The 19757-nt window shown below is 37.2% G+C and overlaps 1 protein-coding gene across 3 annotated transcripts in view; it reads left to right on the top strand.

Annotated features, from left to right (window-relative positions):
• The window catches only part of LOC125693376 (VPS10 domain-containing receptor SorCS1-like), a 272191-nt gene that overhangs the window by 147478 nt on the left and 104956 nt on the right, over positions 1-19757 (top strand). For all 3 annotated transcript variants that reach the window (XM_048945241.1, XM_048945240.1, XM_048945239.1), the window contains exon 4: positions 14371-14529. In XM_048945241.1, the coding sequence (XP_048801198.1) occupies positions 14371-14529 (159 nt within the window). The remainder of the gene's footprint in view (positions 1-14370; positions 14530-19757) is intronic.

Raw genomic sequence — 19757 nt, 5'->3', positions numbered from 1 at the left:
TTACTATATATAATATTTAGTTTAGTCTGAAATGTGAATTGTTTATTTTCAAAATACCTTTTTTTTTTTTTTTCCTTCCCCCTCCAGCTACCCAGAACACGTATCCTGGGGAACAACTGAGTATTCTATGTTCTGTCTTGTTAAACTTTCTGCTAAGGTTAATTCATGCTTACATTCAGAATGGGAAAGCAGCAGGCATGAAAGTATCTTGTGCTTGCCTCAGACAGGCATAATGCCACCAGCTATAATGAGGGCAGTCTCAAGAATTTTGCTGATTGAGACAAAACAGGTAAAGGAAAAGTATCAGTTTTTGTTTGTCTGTTTATTTGTTTTTAACCAATTCTACTTTTCAAAGATACTCCTCTTTTTCTGTAGATCACTAGCACTCTTCTTGATGGAAGCTCTTGTGCCTACCTGAAAACTGGTGGCCTGGTTTAAATGCTTTGGATAAAATCAGCTCTGTTTATTGAACATTTTCTGCCAGTGGGCTTCAAGTGAAATAAGATGAGAGCATTTGTAATGACTGGAAGGATGAGTACCTTTAATGGAGGAACATGGATGACCAGACACAGATAATATTCTTTGGGACCAACAGGGCAATTCTGCGCACAATCTGAGGTGCAGATTGTTCTGTGATGTCCCCTTCTCACGATTTCTTTTTCAGACATGAGTAAGAGCCTCTGAAATATTAAATAGCACAGTGGCACACAGGTGCCAGGGCTGGCCAGAGGCAAAGTGCATGGCTTGAAACAGTTGGCTATGAAAACAAAGTGTTTGGTGAATTGACCATCTGTCCAGGCTTGGCATAACTGGACTATAGCAGAGACCATCAGCAGATGATCAACACTGCAATTTAAAATTGTTTACTATATTAACATTTTTTTAAATTCATGGCTGCAGCTCATCACTGTTCTCATCTCTTCTCTTGCTTTTTTCAAATATTCCTGACACAAGGAAATGGACTCTACACCATAATGGAGTTGCATGTGGTAAGAGTCAGGGGTGAAGGCCAAGTAGGGGTAAAATAGATCTTTAGTTATTACAACATGTATGTATAACATACAACACTAGGGGTGCAAGAATTCTCTCTGTGCCAAAAATGTGAAGGTGAGACCATGGTTCTGTTGCTTTCCCTGTCTCTCTCAGTGCTTCCCATTTATGAAGAGATGAAGGAGAGTCAAAGTAATTTATCCTTAATACATTTCAGAGGTTAAAAAGTGTACCAGTCAGCCCATTTATCTTCATTCCCATAGTTAGTCTGTTATTATCATTCTTCTGATTGCACCTCTATTTCCCTACTTCTTTCTTCTAACATAACAGCACGTAACAGTGAGTTCCAACTCTCTCTTGTAGGGGCATAATTGCCCTTAATGCAATATTATTTTAAAGCGTATGTAGAGACTGACTGAAAAAAAAAAAAGAGCCACCTCAGAACATCTGTTGGGGAGAATCTTATGGTAGGGAGGTACGAAAGAGGAGAAATGAAAAAACAGGTGTAAGTGGAAAAGAGGGGTATAAAAGATATAATGAGGCTTCATTTATTGACTTAGGGATACAACTTTGTTCACTTCAGACTAGTCTCCCTGTGTGCTTGATTAAAACAAAAAATTTTGTGGTATTAAAACTGTTTATGAGGCCTAATAAAAATAGACTGGAAATGCTGAAATGACTGATTTCTCAGGCCATATAAAGACCTGATTTCCTGTAGATGGAAGTCATAACCCCCTTTGCAGCTGTCTGACCATCCACCTTCAGTATATGAGGTGTTTTTGTTTTTTTTTTACCTCGTCCAGGCTGTCCCTGCTTGTACACTGTTAATGGAGTACACTTCACAGTCTGCACTAAGCCTGTAAACTTAAGTGCTGAGGGTGCATCAGTTCCTCTGCCTTTAGACTGTTTTCAATGCCTTTTGGGGTGTAAACACTGTATTTTCAAGTGCATATTAGGGGATATCACACAGAGAAAAAACCCAACAACAACCAGAAAAATGTATGGATGGTGAATTTATCAACACCTCACCCTGCAAGGAAAAATTAATCTCTTGGTATACCTCTTTTCCCTGTCCTGTTTGTAGCTCTGCTCAGATTGCTGTATTTTTAGGCCAAGTTGCTTCTTTCTTTGATTAGGATTATCAACCCTTAGAGCCCAGTATTTGAGGGCTGGAAGATGCTGTTCTTGTAACACACAGTGTTGGTAGCTTCTTGAATTTTTTTTTTGTGCCATTGATTGATTAGAGGTGTTCGTCCGAATCATTTTCCCTCTTGATATGTGCATTTTCCTTCTCCACCACAAAGCTGGTGTGAAAATTAACTAATTAATTTCATGAGATTCTTTAATGATAGAAATGCCTTACTGAGCAACAGAACAAGGTACTGGCAATATGAATAAATACATTGTAATGCAGATCTCTACAAAGCTCAGGTTTCTTTTCTCCTCTAAGGAAGTTGCTGTAACAATCTCAGGGTTTACAACTTTTTTTTTCCCCTGTTCATTGCAATGCAGAACATCTGTTGCAAAAGAACAAAGGATTAATAATTGAACTAGATTGCACTGTCTAAAATAAAGTGCATATACTACTGTAACTTTTGTGATATTTTGCTGTCTTTAATTCTTTCTTTTCTAAATGCAATTATCAAATGCTGTATTTGTTATGAGTCAGATTTTATTCCAGAATAGAATTTTCTACTGTATTTCCTTTAAATTTTAAGGAATAGATGTTTTCAACAGTGAAGCATTTTATGTCAAGTGCATATGAAAGGAGAGAAAGAAGTGTGTAGTAATAATGAATTGGGAACAGTCAGATTTAATTCCAAGTCAGGTTGCTAAATTAGATCAAAATAGGCAGTGGAATGAACAGATAAGAATCCAGAGTTTGATTTGAGGAAGATTTGAAAATAGAAAACCAGAAGCCTTTTTTTCCATGTTCCTGCCCTCTGAACTGATTGCTCCTGGAGCTAATAGTGTTTACATTGTGTGATTAGGAGCTGAGCCTGGTGAGTTCTATTTTCAGCATTGAGTAGAATCACAGGGAGTGAATCACAGGGGCTTCTCACAGTGCTTCCATAATACTTGACCTCTTTGTAGGTCTCACTGGCCTTCAAGCTGCACACTGTTCTCTTATATGGCTCAGGTATAGCTGAAAAGGCCAATCTCAGCTCACTAACACATGCATTGTGAGACTTGTGAGCCTGCCATCCTTACTCTGTCTCAGCTAAAGATACTCTTCCACATCTTCACGTTAACTATGGAAATCATCCCCATAAATAAGAAAAAGGGCTTTTCTTGAGGTTTTTGTGGACAGCATCTAGAGGCAAAGTTTCAAACACATCTCAATCCTTAGAATTGTTGTCTGAGTTTTACGGAGACAGAGCCGAAATGAAGATTTCTCTTTTTTCCATGTTTTATGTGGATATTTGAGATCCAGAGATTCTTTCTAAAGGGTTTGTTGAGAGGTAATTGAAGAGAAGCAAGTTTATTTTGGGAACTTCACATTAAGTAGACAGGGTTCCATACATTTGCATCAGGATGTACAAATCAAATTAACATTGTGCCTGACTGATTTAGATGAAACATCATTCCAAATAGTGTTTGGAGATGATTAACCACAGTCTCAGAGCCTAAAAGGAGATTAAAATGTAGGAAGAAAAAAAAAAAAAAAAAAAGTACCAAATTTGCAATTTATTTGAAATTTCCCACAGAATGACGTCTTCCCCATCCAGACGATCTAAGCATGTGGTCATAGTAATTGTCTTCTCTGGTATCTCAGAGTCACAACAGAGTAACATCTAAGTTTTATTTCAGTCGCCGGCAGTATCTGATCCAGTAAGCACGCCACCAGGTCAAAAGCACAACTACTGAAGGGGTGTAGAAAGGATGGTGATATAGATTGCAAGCTAAGAGCTAGCCTAAGACAGTGTAGCACCCAGTGTGTTGGTGCTCCATTCTTGGCTTTTTTGTATAGATGCAATATAATGTAACAATGAAGTACTGAAACTGTTTGTATGAAAGCAATCTCAGAGTGAAATCAGGTTAACCATTCCCACAAAGAAACATAGTCATTATTATTTCCCCTGGATTTCTGAGTCTGACAACCAGTCAGTAAGTGGGTATTTATGCTTTCTGATTATTATACATGAATCAGTGACAAAAGAATAAGATGACATTTCTGTTTCTCAAATCCAGGCAATGAAACCCATTAATAAAACAGGAATGGCTTTGATTTTTTTTTTTTTTATCTCTTCAGTGTCATAACATGAGAACAAGCTATTTATCCAGAACTATATAAAATGAAACCCTTTATTTATGTGTGACCAAACACAAGAGACTCACACTTAGAGAGGACTCAAGAAATGTCATGTAAGTCATGAAGAGTTTTGTTTTTATAAAAAGTGAATATTCAGGTCATTTCTTAGGCCATGTAAAGTCCTGATTTCCTGTAGATGGAAGCCAAAACCTCCTTTGCAGCTGTCTGACTATCCACCTTCAGTATATGAGGATTTTTTTCCTCATCCAGGCTGTCCCTGCTTGTACACTGTTAATGGAGTACACTTCACAGTCTGCACTAAGCCTGCAAACTTAAGTGCTGAGGGCGCATTAGTTCCTCTGCCTTTAGGCTGTTTTCAGTGCCTTTTGGGGTGTAAAGATGCAATATAATGTAACTCACAAATGGTCTGCTTGATCTGTTGGCAACGCAAAAATAAATCATGTGAGCAAAACAAAAACTGAGCTTAAATGGACCTTTAAGGTAAGAGAAATATAAAACTGAAGATGTTCTCATTTGTTCATTGGTATTACAATCTCAGTCTTTTAAAAATTGTCAGAACAAAGGCCCGAGCATCACTCTGTACCTTTGAATCTGGCTTAGTACATAGCAGGAGTTTGGAGTAAATGACCTCCAGAGGTCTCTGCCTCTGTTATATTCCTTTATAATTCCTTTATAATTTCTACAGAGCAAAAGTAGCTCTGAAGCATCCAGCAGTAATCTGTTAAGGCATACTACAGAAATATATTATTTATTATTTTAGCATTACTTCTTTTTTGTATGAGTAAGGATGATGCAACTGAGAGTTTCTTTTCTTTTTTATAGACCTCATTAAGATGGTAGTTCCATTAACACAAGGACAAAATATAGAATCTTTGTTTAATTCGTGCGCAATAGGAGTGGAAGCTGTGTTTTAAAAAGCTAATGTTTAAAAAGTGTTAAAAAGGGACTTGTTTTCCCATGTCATCTTTTTTCCTGGGTTATTTAAAAGATACTGGCTCAAAGCTAAAGCACTTATTTTAAGGACTCACTCTAACTACTGGGATTGCAGCCCACTCTTGGGAAGGTGAAGGCTGATGTTTCTGGTTGCAGTCCAGCCCACAAGTAGTGAGTCAGCAGCACAGAAACAGAAGTGAAGATAAATGAGCTTCTTCACCTTTAATGGAAAAAGAAGTAGCAGAATCTTTGGTCTAAATCTGGTCTAAGGTGAGGTACTTTGGAGATTCTACCAACACTTAGCCACAGATAGAAAAGGCTGTAGGGTAGCAACATGTTCAGTTGATGAATGTCCCCAAAGCTGATGAGCTGCAAGTAATGAGAAGGGCTGTGTGTGCGTGCACTGCCCTCTTTTGGATGTTGTTAGAAACATGATCAACTCAATCCCTGTTGATGCTTCAGTTTTCTGTGAACTGAAGTTCAGAGCAAGAAGTGGTTATTATCGACCCAACACTATACCTGCGGTTTTCTTACTATGAAAATTCATACAGCATATTGAGAAAACACATTAGTGTGGGATTAGACAAAGTAGGGAAAGCTGAACAACAATACAGCAGTGGTTCATTAATGTTGTTAATATATTAGTACTGGTTTGGGTTTTCTTTGTTCAAGATGGAGAAGTCACTAGAACTTAGTTGTTGGTATTCAAACCACATGAAATATTCATGAAAATCTATTACTGTGTATCACTTTTTCAAAAGAAACACTGAAATGTCAGCTGAATATTAAGATGATGTTTATCATTGAAAATCACAGCAATAGTTGTAAAACTGGTAGCATTGCTCAACATGAAAAAAAGTCTTTGTTTAACTTAAATGTTTGAATATTGAGAAAATTAAAACCTTTTATTTTTTTTTCCTTAATTACAAACTGTTAATTATTTCAGTCAATATGAGAAGAGGAAACAAAGGCTGCAATGACCTTCTATTCAACAAGAAGAATCAGAAATGGATTTTTTTAAAGCTCACAATTTACTGGAATGCTCTTTTTAAACTATCAAAACAAGTCCATTTAAGAATATCTCTATAGGACTCTAAATATTGTGCTCCACCAAAAATGGGCTAAGAGACATACAGTGGAGTATTTGGTAGCTTGTAATATAAAACTGTAAGGCCATGTTTATATTAAGTTCCACAGTGAAAGGAAGACGTTATGTTCAGCCAAGGTTTGAATTCATCAGTGGTCTACATGTGTCTTTTCTGAGCAGAGGGTAACATGACTGCTCTGGTTTCTAGAAATAGGTGTCAAAAAGTATTTGGCAGAGCAGCTGGTGGTGTTTTCCATTCATTGCTTAAAAAGATAGCCCTTTGAAATGGGTGCAATATCTTTATTTCTATTTTTTCTTTTTTTTTTCTTTTTTTTTTTTTTTTACTGAGTAGTATATGTGGTGGGGTTTCATTAGTATTTCAGTGCTCTGAAAGTGCTTGACCACTCTGAAGAACATATTGTTAAAAAAGGATACAATCTGTAGTGTATACATATTACTCCAAAACTTTTAAACAGGACGCTTTGGGCAGAACTACTGACATTTCACATATTCTGTGATGCCTTCTACTTTTTTATACAAATTGTTTTCTGACTGTGTGCGTATCAGGGTGGCAGACATATTCCCAAAGGGAAAATTTTCATACTGTCTCTTTTTCCTTTTGAGAATATTTTGCTTTTTCACTAAGAAAAATTGATTCTTTTTTCCAGTTACTAGCCAGCTTTTTATTTCAAACCACATTTATCATGATGCCAAATGCTATTCTTAACAATATTTCTGCTAGGAATACTGTACAATCCCAGCACTCAAAAATATTGGCAGGTTATAATTTTTTGCCATCCTAAGTGATACCCTTTGCCATCTAGCATTCTGCTGACAGGAGAATGTATTATCACTCAATGAGCATTAAATCTTTCATGTGTGCAAATGAGATGAATTCAGCATCTGAATCTTTTACCACAGCACGTCTCTTGCCTATGAACAGCCGAGGCTTGAGAAACATGATGATATCTCATCGGTTATTGGACTTTCTGCATGCTCTTGGGAAAAGATTATGTTAGGGTTTTCACTGTCCAGGTCTGGATTTAGTTTGGAGCGAAGTTACTCTATCTATTGGTCATGGATCTAATTTTACTCAGGAGGAACTTGGAGTATATTGCCTCCATCTCAGCAAAGCGCAAACTGATTTTATAAGATTGAGTTATGTCTTTTCATGAATAAGAACCTCTGTATTCTTAAGTTACTGAGTTATAGTTGCAAAGCTACTTGACCTCTTGTGTTAATTTGTTCATTTCTGAGATGATTCCAATCTAGGTCATTGTTTGAAAGCTTTGAGTTGGGAAGTATAATTCTTTCACTGAAATCTATTATTTCCCTGCAGAATTACTGCACTTTCTGAGCTGATGTGAACTTCTGGCAATAAAACACTTCACAGTAGCTTGATTGAATTATTGGCATATTATTTTAATGGTGTTTTAATGAAATTACTCATCAACTAACCTTGTCTTTTAGCTGACGTTAGAGACAGCTTCAAAACTGCCAACTCCAGTTCATTTCGTGTTTTCATTTAGGTGTTAATACTGTTAGCCAATTTATTTAAAACAAAGATGAGGACCAAAATTTCAGTGGCTTGACTCATGAGTGTAGTTCTACAGCAGTTGAAGTTAATCTATGAATAAAGCTTGCTTAATTTTGCAGAGGCTTCACTCTTCTCTTTCTCTATTAATATCCAAATGAATGCCTGAATTATTTCTTTTTGGTAATTTTGTCCCTAATTTACTTGCTCTTGCAACTACTTACTGCTTTCAGCAATTCAGTCCTGTGAGAGGAGATGGTCTTATTTTCATTACAGTACCTCTGCATTTATACTGGAATGTCATGACCAAAGCAGTTACTTTTTTCAATTTGTTTCATTTCAGTTCTTTTGCTAGGTTTTGTAAACCTTAATTCATGAACTATTTTGATTATTTAAAAGCAAAGCATGTTGCTTTGAAATTCATTGCTGAATCTACAGCATCAGGTTCTCTCTTTACGCAGTCTTCATGGCATGTAAATGACAATCCAAATTCAGAAGTGATGAATAAACTGGCAGAAATTTCATTAAATTATAGAGACTCTGTTGTGCTTATACTCTTGCAATCACTGTGTGTTTAAAAAAAATTCAGAAAACTTCTAAAATTATGTAACTGACATGTAGAGAAACTGGGAAAAAAATGCAAGTATTTAGAGAATTTGGGTAGTGAATACTCTGATTTGTTCTTCCGTTCTGATTTCCTATTTTACTTCTCTGCGCTCCTCTGTTTTCTTATGAGAAATGTTACTTGTGTGGATCTATACATGAAACATGTAGTAAGTGAGGAGGGTGAAGGTTCTTTAAGTAAATTTGTCCAGATCTGCATATCATCCCTATTTCTGATCAGGTGATATAACTCAGATGTCTTCATGCACCAGAACTGAGTGAAATAAGTAAAGGTTGAGAGGGATTCTAAACTAGTTCTAACTAAGCTGCTAAATCTGGCATTTGAGGCAACCCTACAAGTATCAACAGTTCTATCTCTATAAACATAAACAGGATTTTCTTGCAAAGCACTACCAGATTGCTTTGTCAGGACAGCAAAAATGCACATAATTGTCATGTGAATCTGCCCTGAAGAGTTAGCACCAGAAAAGGGTGAACAAAGCGTGAAGCATTTAAGATCTATAAATTATGTTTCATGTTCATTTGTCACCTCTAGGAAAAGCAAATCAAGTTTCTTCCTTTTCAGAGGTCAGTGATTACTGGGTGCCTTGCATTTGGGTGCAAAAGCCTGTGTCAACTTTATTGACTTATTTGAGAATAAAACTAATCCATCTGCAGCACGAGGAAACGCAGCATGTGCTTTCTGTGCCTGGTGTGACTAAGCATATTCTGATCATTTCTGAGCACTGATCTGAACAGAGAACAGTCTTGACTGAAGAGTCTTGACTGAATCCAATTTTCATTTAATTTAACATAAGACAGCAATAAACCAGACCAGAGGCACTGCATGGTTTGGTCTATCTTTAGTATGGGCTTTTGCTAGTAGCAAGAGGTGAAGAAATATTCCTCTCTATTCCTGTATTAGTCATTTTATTTTGTGGTGGTAATATCAGACAGTTTAAAAACTGTCAAGATAAAAAACAGTAAACCCAATTCTTTACATACAAATTGTTTGATCAGACTACCAGTGCTGGTAATCTTATTATTATATATAATTTTTATTCACTCTCCAGTGATGTCTATGAGAACAGCCTTGCTAAATCAAACTGCTCTCAGTTGAGAGGGAAGTGTCAGAACAACGTGAGTACAGAATATTTCCCTGTATGTTTTTCCAGAATTTCGGGACTATTTCTAACTCAGATTCAAGACAAAATTAGTATTTTTGGATTGATTGATATTTTCTCCAAGAATATATCTGTTAATTTTGTCTATTAAGTTTTGACGTTTGCGACGTACTGTGTCAGTGAATTCTGTGGCTTAAACAGGTAAAAATCCAGGAACTGCCTGTGATTTGGATGTCAGTTTTATTGTTTCATTTGAGACTTGGCCGTTTTATGTTATGAAAGGGTGAATAATTGTAGGCACTTCCAGGCCATTCATAGTCCTGTAGATGTGGTCAAATTGCCTCTCATTTATTTCCTTTGCAAGTTGAATAGTTCATTTATTTGCTGCTTCTGTGAAAAATGTTTTGTTCTATTCTTCAAACACTCATATTATTCTTTTCTGTTTTATACTACTACGCTACTACTTTTTTTTTTTTTAAGATGGAGGAACAAGAACACTCAGTGTTTAAAATGTGAGAACACTGTCCAGTGACCTAATAGGATTATTTATCAATCTGTTTATTTCCTAATAATTCCTACTGCTGTATTTGAGTGGTTTTGACAGAATCTGAGGAAGGAGCTTGTGTTTTCATAGGACTCTATGCTTAATCCCACATAAATCTCTCCTGAAATAAAATAGTTACGGAGACTCTATTGTTCTGTCTGTTACTTTGGGATTGTCTTTCTCTATCTTCCCCTGACACTGCCCCATACATCATTGCTGAATTTCACCTGTCATTTTACTGCTCAGGTATTCAGTATTGTGAAATCCTTTTACAGCTCTCCATAGCTGGCTTTTGTTTTTGTTTTTGGTGGATGTTTTTTTCATTATGAATACTTTACTGCCATAAGCAATCTTTGTCACCAGTTTATCCTTTCTTCTTTCCAAGTCACTAACAGATACATTTTCTTGAGCAATGGCCTCTCTGATGTTCAGAATATATTTATCCAGAAACCAGTACTAGCTGGGAAAGCAACGATATGCTGTATAGGGCATTGCAGGAACAGGGAAGATAGCTCCTTCTCCGAGGAGTTTACATCCAGTACATTTCCTACAGTGAGGTGGGAATTTATAATGGTAGTTTCTTTCTAATCTTCTTTCTGAGATATTGTTGGATATTAAAGACTTAATGAGATATTTGACTTCTAAGCTTAGATTCTCTTTGTTATTGCTGCCGGTTTTGTTTTCCTTGATTTTGTGTTCAGAATGTGTGTCCGCTTTTTGTTTTCTTTATAAGCAAATGCATCAAGTCAGTGGGTAATAGGCTACTTCAAAGTACAAATTGGCTTCATTTATTTCAAAGAAAAGTCTAAAATTTATTTACTGTGTACTTCTTACACTGCAACAACAAAAACATTAATATCAATTGTACTTTCTCTCCTTTCTCATTTATGTTCCAGGCAACTTAGGCAATATGTAAGCTAGTGCAGTGTGCAGTTCAGCACTGTGAAAGCAGGACTGTGTTATGAAGTAGTTGATGCTGAGATAACGTTCACAATATGGGTATTTAGACTTCAGACAGGTGTTTAGTCTGGTACTCAGGGCTGAATGTTCTGTAGTGGTTGGAATACATTAGGTGTGCTTATGAACCATACATTCTGTTTTAGTGTTACTGAAAGAAAATTCAGTCCCTGTGTTCTGAGATCAGTCTATGAACTGTGCCGGATAATGATCTATAGGGATTTGCTATAGAGACTTCTCCTGAAAATCTGGGGGATTAATTTCAGGGTCACACTACTGGTCTGATCTGAAAGGTTCGTACAGGTAGATATATGGGATGTTTTCCTTTCATTTTGAAAAAAATTTCAGATGTCAGTTTCTGCTTCACATCCATTCAGTGCTGTTTTTCAGATTTGTAACTGATTATTTGCATGCAGACATCTTGTATTTAAACTAACTTTATTTGGTCTGGTTTTGAACTAAATGACTGAAGTCACTCTGAACCCAAGCCATGCTATGATTTTGTAAGTTACATGGGGCTCTGAATGTGATTTTAGTAGTGACTGCTTAATTCTATTTCGTTTCATTTTAGGACATTTTTGCGAAGTGATTGCAGTGTAGGATATGATGGTGGTACAGAGAATACTGTCCCAACACTGAAAGTTGGTCTTGTAGTTAACAACCAGACTAATGGCTGGAGAGTCACTGGTCAACTGCATACCCTGATTATGACTCTCTGTATGTCCTCATGTAAATCTACAGCTGTTCTGCACTCTCTGCCACATGTAAAATACTTTTGCTATCGGCATATGTAGTAAAACAGATGTATTCTGAAACACTTCACATGTATAGACTGGCTGGTCACTGCAGGTCAGTGGCCAAGAGATGAGTTCTGGAGACCATAGATACCTGAAAACACAGTGGGAATAGCTCAGGGAGGTAGTTAGCAGATTAAAGCCCAAGTCATGGGTGCTGGCAAGTCTGTTTAGGTACTTAACTTCTATTGATTGAATGAGGAATTAGGTGCTTCAGAGCCACAGCAGTTTGTGCCTCAATTCCAATTCTATGAAATGGAGATAAGAGCACTTTCACACTTCACAGGAGTGGCATGACAGAAAACGTGCTAAGACTGTGATGTGCTTGGATATGGCAGTGATGAGGTCAGATGTGTTCCTTGTGCAGGTAAAAAGAGTTATATGAAACTAGAGTGGATCTTGATTAACAACTTGCCTTAGAGACGCAATCCAAAGTCAATGAAAAGACCTATTAACTTCAAAGAGCTGAGATCAAGCCCATTGATTTGTGCTTATTTCTGCTCTAGTTACTATAGTCCAATTGAATGCTGTACTGTGATATTTTCACATACTAATATAAACAAAATCCACCTATAAAGGAAGTCATAAAAGTAAGAAAAACATAATTTCTGATTCAGGGTACTCAGTTGATAAGCATTAACCATAGAAACGTCCCAGAATTTTTTCCAGTAACAAAAAAAAAGTAAGTAACTAATAAACATCACTGTTTATTTTTGACTTAACAAGCTAGATAGGTAGCTTATTGGAAATAAAGGGTCTATGTATTGATGCTTTGAATATTAATGCTTTCTGTGTACCCTCTGTCACGTAATCTTCAGTTTAGAATCCATATCAGTGATATACTTGATGTATTTGAAAGTATTAAATTAAAATATGAATGTTTAATTTTAATGGTGCATGTTTTCATTGTAAGATTTCAAAAGTAGATCAAAGATACCAGAAGGAGATAGTGCCTTTAGGGTTATGATGGGAATATTATCCTATTTTACATTAATGATAAAGTATGGCAAGGCGGTACAACTTGTCTAAGGTCACTGAAGATACTAAATTCTAGCAAGTTTGAAGGAAACTCCTAACCTTCCAAGTCACAAGCCAAATCGTTTTTCTAGACATAGATAAAAGCCTCTGGCGGTTATCCAGTAATGAAGGGCATAGGTGTATTTATACCTTCACATACAGCTAATTAACATCTATGTCTATCGAAACTTATGGTCCTCTATAATTCATAGGTAACGAGTTGTTGTACGTAACTCCACCTGCCTAACTAAAGACATAGAATTGAAAAGTGTGTTTTTGCAGTGCTTGAACCAGGTAGGAATTTACTCTGAGAAATGGGTATGGTCCTTTCATTTCAGACTCATCTAAAGATGGATGAGCAACAGCAGCACCAATACTTAAATAAATGAATGAAATTAAATTTAAATGATACTAATGATTAAAGGTTTTAATACCTTCCCAGGCAAATATTCAGAATTTTTCATGCTTGTCATTCATAATCCTTCATTTCCACACCTGATGGGTACTATTTCCTGCTTGTTGAAATACTAAGATGATCTCTTTGTAATATTCAAACCTATATATTCTCTCTCATGCAGAGATGTGTAAGAGAATTTTCTCATTCTCTCTGATTCATCAGCAATGCAGACCAATTAATCCCATAGAGAGAAGCAACTATGACAGCTGCAAGCCATGTATCTTCACTCTTGGACAAAGCTAGGAAGCAACTTTGCTGTGCGGAAATTATTTGTGCAACAAGTGCATCTTTTAATTCACAGCGTCATAGAAACTGGAAATGCAAAAAACCCACAGCATTGTCAAATGTGTTCTCCTGCCAAAGCAAGATATTCCTTGCAGACAGAGAAGTTGTAATGTTTTAGGCAAGGAAACTGTCATCTTCTCTGAAAATTCTGTGATTTTTCTGCCCCGTCCTTGGAGGTATTCAAGGCCAGATTGGACGGGGCCCTGGGCAGCCTGGTTTAGCATTAAACGTGGAGGTTGGTGGCCCTGCATGTGGCAGGGGGGTTGGAGATTCATGATCCTTGAGGTCCCTTCCAACCCTGGCCATTCTGTGATTCTGTGATTTTAACAAATCTCACCGTTAGAGTTTGTTTCGTTTGTATGTTACTTTTACTCCTCCCTACTCATTTTTTTTTTTTATTTTCTGAACACCTTACTTTTAATCTGCTACTCCAAAATATCATTCATGAAGTCCCTAACAGCCTATTGTGACTGTCTAGTAACTTATTCTTACTCTTATGTCACAAACCTCAGGTTTGATATTTTTTTTTCTGATAGCTGAACATATCATCTGGGTCTGTATTTACAAGTGATAGTTATTTTCCCTATTTAATTGTACATTGAATGTTTATATAGTTCAAATACACTGTTTCCCATACTGAAAGATTGGCTGCACTTAGTTTTGATACTGCATTGAAGCGTATTGAAACAGACATATTTATTAAGATTATCTGAAATTCCTCTCTTCTGACTCCTTTTCAACACTGTATTTTGATCTTACTCTTCTGTACAGATTATGCTGTTGACTGATCCAGAGGTTGAGAGCAGCTTACTGATTAGTACTGATGAAGGTGCCACGTATCAAAAATACCGTCTGAACTTCTACATTCACAGTCTGCTCTTCCACCCAAAGCAGGAAGACTGGATCTTAGCATATAGTCAAGATCAAAAGGTAAGAATGGTTGCCAGCATTTTGTTTTATTTGCTCTCTACTTAACTGTTACAGAGAATTCAGGACAGTCTTGGGGATAACTGAGCTGGTGTTTCCAGTAGAAGACATTGAGTAAGCCGTGATGCCTGGAACAGTCTGCCCAGAGGTCATGGAATCTCCTCTGGAGATACTCAGAGCCTGCCTGGATGTTTTCCTGTACAATCTACTGTAGGGAACTTGCTGTAGCAGGGGATTGAAGTAGGTGATTTCCAGAGGTCCCTTCCAATACTGTGATCTGTAAGACATAGGTAAAGGATATATGCCTGACTTGTCAGCCTGCCTTTATTCATTGGTCCTGTTTGCAATATCATGTGACAGGTAATGGGAAGAGAATTCAGCTGGGACCCTTTGCAATAAGCAAAGCAACCTCTAATGTGACTACTTCTCCTCATAGTCAGTAGTTCTCTCACTCTATTCTGGCACTTGTTCCAAGAACAGTATAAGACATTGCTTGTTCCTATCTGGTTGGCATATTTTCAAAGAAAAATGTAGCAGTGAATCAATTTCTTTTGAAGGCCAGTTACTTCAGCTTGGGCAGTCCATCTGCTGAATAAATTTACTGGGAAATTTCCTTTGATTTTCTGATGTTCAACTTGAGATACCAGAATGAGACTTAACTGTAAGAGACCTCTTTGTTAGCAGTTTCTGAAAAACACACATCAACATGCACAAGTCAGTCACTTCCTTTGAAGAACCTTATAGACCTAGATCTGTGTTGTACTCCAAAATCAAAATTGAAGGGAAATCGTAAGAGGGTGTTGGAGTTGTTTAGTTTGGAGAAAAGAATGCACTGGGGAGACTTTATTGTAATGTTTCAATACTTAAAGAGGCTTATACAAAGGATGGAGAGATTTTAATTTTACAAGGGTCTGTAGTGATAGAACAAGTGGTAATAATTTTAAACTAGAAGAGTTTTAGAGTATAGAGATTTAGGTTAGACATAAGGAAGAAATTCTTTACTGAGCGTAGTAAGACAATATGACAGGCTGCTCAGAGAAGTTCTGGGCACCCCATCCTGAAAAATGTTCAAGGTCAGATTGGATAGGGCCTAAAGCACCTAATCTAGTGGAAGATTTCCCTGCCTACAGTAGGGAGGGTGAAACTATGAGACATTTAAAGATCCCTTCCAACTCAAACTGCTTTGTGATTTTATGTTGTTGTGCATAAATGTCTTTTTTCAAGGGGAAGACAGCATTTGAGTAAGCTTTTTGATCTAGCAAAGGAATTTGTAACTAGGACTGATGACTGAGAGTCAATGGTAGAGTCACTGTGAAGTGTCTGAGCACTGCAGCAAACTGTTCTCAGAAGTGGTGGATTTCATGTGCCAAGTTTTTGGTGTTTTTGAATAAAACTGGAAAGCAGACCTAAACAATTCACTGAGCTCCCAAAAGGGATAATAGAATGAAGTATTTTGGCTCAGCCATCATTTTGGTTTACAAATAAGTAATCTATAAGGCTTTGAATCTAATCAATAATGCAAGTTTTGGATAAATTTTTAGTTTATACATTAATGTAGATATCAACGTGAATGTTTGAATACGAAGATGTGTTCCATGTTAGCATTTGAATTAATTATATAAACATTAAACAGCCGTTCTTTCTTTTGCCTAAATTAGGTTTGTAATTACAATAACTGTAAGCCTGAGAAAATAAATTAATTAACTGAGGTCACAGTGAGTTTACGAGAACTCTTGGAATGAACATTCAGTCCTGTGCTTTAAGCACAGTACCATTCAAGCCCTGTAGCTTTCAAAATTGGACAGGAAATGCATTTTTCCTGCTTAATTCAATTCTACACCATATAGAGTCATGCTGAGTGTTGTGTGCACTCACCTTTCTCATAGCATTTTGGAGATTGTACCATGGTTGTACTCGGTTTCAGAGGAAGGTGTAGATAAAGTGATTAACAGATGTTCAGTATAAAATTAGGCAAAATAGAAATGTTTTCTTTCCCCTGTGGCTGATGAATTCCCCAGGCTGATATGAAACAGAACAGAATTTTGTCTCTGCTGCCTTTTAGGACCCTTTGGAGTTAAACTTACCATGTGTCAAGAAAAGGAGATTTATCTTGTAAGCATCAATGAAACTTCTAGTCATAAATTTGTCAGATAGAACTAAGGTGTAGCAGAAAATGAATTTCAGATGTTGTAATCAACATCCTGTTGAGAAAATAATTCTGAATTAGAGTCTGTACAGCTAATACTCATCTAATATACAGTAGATCACAGAATTACAGAATGGGCCGGGTTGGAAGGGACCTCAAGGATTGTGAATCTCCAACCCCCCTGCCACATGCAGGGCCTCCAATCTCCCCATTTGATACTAGACAGGTTGTCCAGGCCCCCATCCAATCGGGCCTTGAACACCTCTAGGGATGGGGCATCCACAACCTCTCTGGGCAGCCTGTTCCAGCACCTCACCACTCTCTCTGTAAAGAATTTCCCCCTGACATCCAACCTAAATCTTCCCTCTCTCAACTTAAAACCATTTCCCCTTGTCATGCCATTATCTTCCCTTTCAAAGAGTTGAGTCCCCTCTTGTAGATTCCCTTGAGGTACTGAAAGGCTGCAGTGAGGTCACCCTGCAGCCTTCTTTTCTCCAGGCTGAACAAGCCCAGCTCCCTCAGCCTTTCTTCATAGGGGAGGTGCTCCAGTTCCATGATCATCTTTGTGGTTCTCCTCTGGACCCTCTCCAACAGCTCCCTCTCTTTCTTGTACTGGGGGTTTCAGACCTGGACACAGTACTCCAGATGGCTAACAGCAAGTATAATTTCATTGTTCCACATGAAACTCCTACTCCTTTCTTTTTATTCAGAATTGTAATAAAAACAAACTGGATGTAGAAACAAAGCTCTCTTTTGTGTGTTAACCTGAATTTGTGGAGTGTGTTTGAGATGAGTACGTATGGTGCTTTTGGTGAGAGGATGCAGGTAAATTCTCTTTGTGTTAGGGCATTGATTAGCAAATTGGATGACCATTGAGAATATAGTATCTTTTCTGTAAGAAGAATATAATGTTGCAAAAGTCTATATATCTGTATTAATTAACTCTAAAGTAGAATTTTGAAAGTCCTCTATGTATGTGTGACTCATAGGCCTGTTTTCCACTTAAAAGCCCAATGGAAATACTTTGTGACTTCGGTGAGCTTGCAACACAGAGGGTAACCAAAAAGAGGAGTATTGATCAGCTTGGACTTAATTAAATGTAACTCAAACTAAGGCTCAAATTCTGTCCATGCCTAAGTGTAAATGGCTCCCTTTGGTTTCATTCTCATATAACCAGAGGCAGAATTCTCTCAGAGTAATTGTGTAGTCCTGTGACAATGAAGATAACCGCAATGGGAACTATTGGGCAGTTTGGAACAAATGATGTTGCAGTTTGCTAGTTTGTGTTCCTTTGTTAAGACTGTATTTAAGGAAAGAGAACTTTTAGTCTTTGGATTTCAGGCACTGTGTGCACAGTGATCAAGGATTACTTGAGGAAACAGAGGAAACATATCTGGATGGTAAGAAATTGGCATTATCGTATCACGGACTTTGATGCCATGCATGAAGTTGAAGAGGCTGTAGAGGTTTCCGATTCATTTAATATTGCTCTTGGCAGTCAGAAGGAAGTTAAGAGTCAATTAGAAAGCATGTTTACATCCTTCCAGCAAACAAAGTTCTCATTACATCATTTGCATCTTGTCATTGTAGCAGGTGGAACCAGGAAAATCAGATGGTGAATAGAGCAAGTACTGAAGAGGCAGGAATCAAATTGGGAATGAACTGTGACTCTCAGGAGTGGTTCAAATAGTTTAGTACTGATTGAGGGCAAATTCAACAAGTAGGGCATGCCTCTTATTGCTTGACTGTAATGAACAGGAAGTGGGTCACAAAGCATCATCTCTCAATCTCTTTATAGCCTGCTGAGTCTATCACTATGATAAGCATCACTGATCTTTTTTGTTTGGTTGAATTGAGATTTACTAAATGTTAGGGAAGTCTGTGTTAACTGAAATCATTTTACAACCCAGTTTCTTGCGTGTTGTGTGCAACTGAATGTTGTTAATTACTGGAGTTCAGCTGATGAGCCATAACTCATTAAGCTTCAGTGACTTGGTTGCTTTTGTTCACATCTCTCCTCTGTGTCTGCCTTGGGCGGCAGACTTGAATTGCCGCTGCTGACAGGCCAGTCGCTTATTCAGTCATGAGTTTTTCCTGCCAGTCTTGAGGAAAAAAAAAGAGAGCAGCAAACCATCTGCCATCTGCACTAATTGCTTCATGATTGCATTCATTGTTCTGGCTGAAAGTACAGTTGTTACATGGCTGATTCTTACCACGTAATTGCAGAACTATTGCATGCTCCTCTATTTTCTGTACAAGAGGAGTTACAAATCAGGAGGAAACTTCAGACACTATGAAGCATTGCTTGTGAGGAGAAAACTTGTTGGAGGTCTTGTACGTGTGAGCTCTCTTGGGTTTAATCAGCTTTCCTGTAAGATGAGGGCTGTATTTTGTGGGAGTATTAGTTATGCATTACTGTGTAATCTTCAAAAGTAGTTTGCTATGCAGTCAGAGGGTGGGATGTAAGAGCCTCTACTTCATGTGGAGATGTCTTCTGCTATTCAGATGGGTCAGACACGCAGAGGAATGGTTGATAATCAGCCATGAATAACAGAGTTATTTGGAGAGATAAAGCATGGGTGAAAGAGGAAAACAGAAGTCAGATGGATGAAATGCAAAGTTGTAATTATCCAGCATTTCCTTTTTCTTTTTTTTTCTTCTTCTTTCCTTTTAGTCTTTCCCAAATATCTGATTCCATCTAACTTTGAGAATTATTCTACTTGGAACATAATCAAATCAGGGACTTCCAGAGGTTTTCCTTTCAGCCTAATTTGTTCTGTTCCTGTTTATACCTTCTCTATCTCAGTGGCATCAGTCACTGCATACAAAAGCCACAGAAAGATAAGTGAAATCCAACTTTGTATTACTAGAATTTGCATTATAGTTAATAATAATAATAATAATAATAATAAATTACTGTTAACATCAAGCATCTATTTTTTTTTTAATGATAACGTTTTTATACGGTGCTGTTGACCATGTGTGGAGGTCTATTCATTTGGACTAATGTTAGTCAGAGGAGGCTAATCTGGTATGAACTTAATGGAGGGGAAAAAACCTATCTAGAGTAGTAAACATTGGTTAC

This window comes from Lagopus muta, chromosome 5 (genome assembly GCF_023343835.1).
Source record: "Lagopus muta isolate bLagMut1 chromosome 5, bLagMut1 primary, whole genome shotgun sequence".
In the NCBI taxonomy this organism is placed as follows: domain Eukaryota; kingdom Metazoa; phylum Chordata; class Aves; order Galliformes; family Phasianidae; genus Lagopus; species Lagopus muta.
This window is presented reverse-complemented; position numbering and strand designations above follow the sequence as displayed.